The sequence below is a fragment of the Seriola lalandi genome, unplaced genomic scaffold, assembly GCF_002814215.2.
Source record: "Seriola lalandi dorsalis isolate HSWRI2012SDOR001 ecotype SW California unplaced genomic scaffold, Sedor1 jcf7180002054947, whole genome shotgun sequence".
Taxonomy (NCBI): domain Eukaryota; kingdom Metazoa; phylum Chordata; class Actinopteri; order Carangiformes; family Carangidae; genus Seriola; species Seriola lalandi.
Genome location: NW_019525498.1, coordinates 1,297,633 through 1,302,060, shown reverse-complemented (window position 1 = coordinate 1,302,060; position 4,428 = coordinate 1,297,633). Strand labels below are relative to the sequence as shown.

At 40.6% G+C, this 4,428-nt stretch overlaps 1 protein-coding gene across 1 annotated transcript in view; it reads left to right on the top strand.

Moving 5' to 3' along the window:
* The window catches only part of cdk19 (cyclin dependent kinase 19), a 37,726-nt gene that overhangs the window by 488 nt on the left and 32,810 nt on the right, over nt 1-4,428 (top strand). The window contains exon 2 of the mRNA XM_023394282.2: nt 3,081-3,156. Coding sequence (XP_023250050.1) covers nt 3,081-3,156 — 76 coding nt within the window. The remainder of the gene's footprint in view (nt 1-3,080; nt 3,157-4,428) is intronic.

Here is a 4,428-nt window from a genome sequence, read left to right as displayed (position 1 = left end):
CCCTCCCCCGAAACAACACACTAAAGCAGCGTTGTTATTTATGTTTAGTGAAGTCTTTACGGTGGCAGAGGAGATAGCTAACTCTTACTGCACGTAAACGCACCGGAGAACACAGCTAACGTCATTTCACGCGGTACTGACATTTCAGCGCCTTTTCTTGGACAAGCTGCCCCCCCCCCCATTTTTTAAACACTGTGCACTGCCAAACTTTTTATACTTTTTATACAGTCAGTAGTGAACCCTTTTCTAATTTTGCATTTTCCACCGTCGCTGTAAAGCATATTAAAACCAAAAGCAAGTGTGAATACCGTGTATATGACAGCAACAGGAAGATGGACAGATGTTCTCACAGTCTAACAGCAGTGTCAATATTTGGTGCACAAACTGGCAAATTCCCTGTTCACAAAAATACTCTAGAGTGCAATTTTATTTTGAGTTATATAAGTTTCTTTTCTCTCTTTTATGTTATAAGTTGCATGTCTTTGCTTTTTTTTTTTTTTTAACCTGCTGTTCAAACAAAGTAAGAAATGAGTGTAATGAAAGAAGATTTTGGTGCCTATACTTTATAATGACCTTATAACAGAGATCACGTATGGGCTGGGTGTGACTGTTTCACATGAAAAATGTTACTGAACAATATAATTAAACGTTGCACTGGTAGAGGGATCGGGTCTGGGCCAGATGTGACACATAACCAGATGTGACTAATTCACATTAAATACTGTTTCTTCATCACCCCATGCTCCCCCCATTTTTAACACTGTGCACTGCCAAACATTTTTATACTCACAGTCAATAGTTTAACCATTTTCTAATTTGCCCTTTACACTGTTGCTGTAAATCATATTACAATGAAAAGCAAGTGTGAATACAGTGTATATAACAGCAGCAGGAAGTTCTGATACTATAACAGCAGTGTCAATATTTGTTGCACAAACTGGCAAATTCCTTGTTTATTTGAGTAGTACGACTGAAATGCTTTTAGGAGGACGGAGCATGAAAACTTTCTTTTCTCTCTTCTATAAGTTGCACGTCTTTGCTTTTTTTTTTTTTTTTACCTGCTGCTCAAACAAATAAGAAATGAGTGTAGTGTAGTGTAACACGGGCTGGACGACACTGTTTCATATGAAAAACTTTACTGTTGTTATAATCTTTAAAAGTTATAAAATTCAGTTATTGTTCAAGAACAATATATATATATGATACTCGTGAGTAACTGTTGTGGTAAAATTGTAATTATAGCATTTTTAAAGACAAGCCTATGACAATATTACTATTACAGGGGTCTGGTATCAGCCAGATGTGTCAGATGTGAGTGACTGAAGAGGTTGTGTGTAGTTACATGTTTTACATAGAATATTGTGTAAGGAAACATTAAAGGTAAAAGAACCTGGTAGTGGATCAGAACTACAGGCCCTCTCTCCGCTCATCATCGATTCACTGAGTCGAGGCTGCAGGCGGCGTCTTATTGTATTCACCTCTACAGCGCTGGATAATAGAGATGCGATGGGAGGTCACAGGGTGAAACACAGGCAGGTCACAGGCAGTTATCTCTGCAGCAGTTAACACCTGAGAGCTTGTTTAACGCTGTGAGGTGATAACATCCTCATCAGTGTTGTAGATCTTGTGCAGGGTAATGAAGTCATGCAGGTGTTGGCTCCTACATTCAGCTGTAGAAACGAATAGATGTAGTGGTGATGATTTACTCTGTCATGCTTTGCCTCCAGGATACTGTGGTTAAGTAATTTGTGATGGCCCAGTGCATTGATGGTGAACATGGTGTCTTTCTCAGCTGTGACTATGTGAGTAGGAATGCGGCCACCATTGATGTTATTAGTTACACCTGTGCTTTTCCTGCCAGGACTCGGCAGAACGCTGTGAAACAGGCGTATTCCAGTAAGCGGAGCAGTGAAGCGTTACCAATAGAGTTGGTACTTCAGCTCAAATATCCATCACAAGTTTAGGTCGTTCATTTTTATCACCTGTGAGATACATTTCTGGAAAGCTTTTCACAATAAAAGAGTTTGAAAAGGAAAGCATGATTTACTCCAGGAATAAAAACTGAACTTTATGGTCTAGAAATTAGATTTTTCTTTCTTTTTTTTGTTTTTGCCTCCGCTTAATACTGTGATCCGATATTACAGTTTGTACCATGTAATATTGTGGCTGTTTCTGTCCTCCCAAAAATAAACTTAATTTCAATTCAATTCAATTTGATAAACTTTATTTGTCCCCAGGGGGCAATTTAAAAGAAGTTTGAGCCCTTCGTTATTGTTTCTCTGGTGAGTACACATGAGTTTATTTAATGGTAATTTCCTGTCATTAAATAACATACATGTGGGTGTGTAAGTAGCTGTGGTTTTTGTCTTTGATGTGATCATTGTTTGGTTAGTAGTTTCTGATGTTGGCGTGTTGGCGTGTTGGCGTGTTGGTGAGTCGGTGCACGGCCAGACCTGTTGCGAAGATCCTCTCCTCAGACGGAGACACTGGGGACCTTTGACTTCACTGTTCACATCTACATGTCATTTGTGTGTTTCTCATTAAGGCGGATAAACTTTTATTATGTGAATTTGACTAAAATCACACGAGGAAAAGATTAAATGTTATATTCTCTCTGCGCAGCTCAGTCAGCATTAGAGATGTGAGCCGGAGAGCTCCAGTTAATCCATGACCATCTCCAATGCCAATTAGGTTGAAGTGGGTTTGATCCTAGAACCACGAGGACGTGTTTGATCTGCGTTTATATTTTAATTAGCCTTTTTAGCAGTGTTTTAAGCAGAATATGTTTTAGCTCTTTATTTTTCTCCACCCGGTCTGCGCTCAGGCTGGATTTCATACACTGGAACACTCAAATAATCAATATTTATCTGCTGAACGTGCTCAGCCCTACAGTGTCACGTTTCACTTATTAGCTGATTTTCATGCACAAATGTGATTCACAAGGGCAAATGACAAATGCCAGGAGGGAAGCAACAGACTCTTGCATTTCTTCATCTGTTATTCCCCAAAACACATCCTGCTTTCATGGTCTAATCCCAAAAAGTAAAGTTGTTCCCGTTTTCTGTTTTTTGTCTCCACAGGAAAGATGAGAAGGAGTATGCACTGAAACAAATAGAAGGCACTGGAATATCGATGTCCGCCTGCAGGGAAATTGCTGTAAGTTACATGTTTGTGTGTTTCTGTTTAATTCTAACAGCAACAGTTTCAACAGTTTGTGAAATCTGTTTCATGAACCGTAATAATCCCATTCATTTCTTTTAATAATATATTTCAAGTGTAGTCGCTTTCAGTTCAGTTCCTGACGTTCTGGGCCTGTCCAGTCCTGAGGCCAGAGCTGGAGTGATTAGCTTAGCTTAGCATCGGGACTGGAAATGAGGAGAAAAGTTCACCTGGCTCTGTCAAAGTGAATTTATTTAACGTTAGACCTGCACGAAACATTTGGAGCTCAGCTGGCCTTTCGATGGTGTGTGGTTTGCATTTTATCTACCTGCTGAAATCCACTCATTTGCCCTTTAAATCACTGGTGATGACTTTGGCAGTGGGAAGAAAACACAGGTTAGTTTGATTTGTGAACTGATGATGAGAGAATTAACTTGTGATAAATGGGCTTCTGTGTCCTTTATCTCTCCTAATGTGTGTGTCTTTGTGTTTATTTGCTCAGTGCTGAGTTGAGGATTGTTAAAGGCTCCGTGGACGTGAACAGTAGATTTAACCGTTCTGCGCTGTGATTAGATTAGAATAAACAAAGAGACCGTTAGAACAACACTTTAAATTCTCAATATCCTGCTTTTAATGCAAATGTGCTGCGTTTACAAGTAACAAGGTTTTCTCTCTTTCATCCCGTTCAGACGCTATTTTCTAGCTAAATGAAATCAGTCTTATTTATGCTTTTCTGATGAGGTGAGTTGAAACCGCTCTGGATTTAGACACCTCTCTACCGCTCCAACGTTTTGTTTTTGTTATGAACTGTCCATAAGAGGAGCTGGAGGGACTCAACCTTTCACATGGTTTCCAGCCAGCACTCAGCGTTGAGTGTGTAGTATTTGCGGTGGGGGTGGTGCTGCCTGAGGGCCGGTCAGCGTGCCACTCAGCCGCTCCTCTCTGAGGCTGCAGATAGAGGAAGAATGTGGCCTCTTTGACAGGCTGGTGTGCTGTTATGTAAGGGGCTCTGGTTTCCACTGTAACATGTTCACCTGGAGGGAGGGTACGAGCCATATGGTGCAAACACTGTCAGCGACGCTGTACAAACACTCCCAGTAATGAGCAAACCTCCTGTCGTATATGTTCTTGACCTTTTGCTGCACATTAACATTTACATCCACATTCAACAGCATGTTGCATATTCACAGTTCCTCTTTATCCCAGCAACAAGCCACAAGTCGTCCTCAGCCTGTTTTTGATAATGCAGTGGAGGGAGGGAGGGAGGGG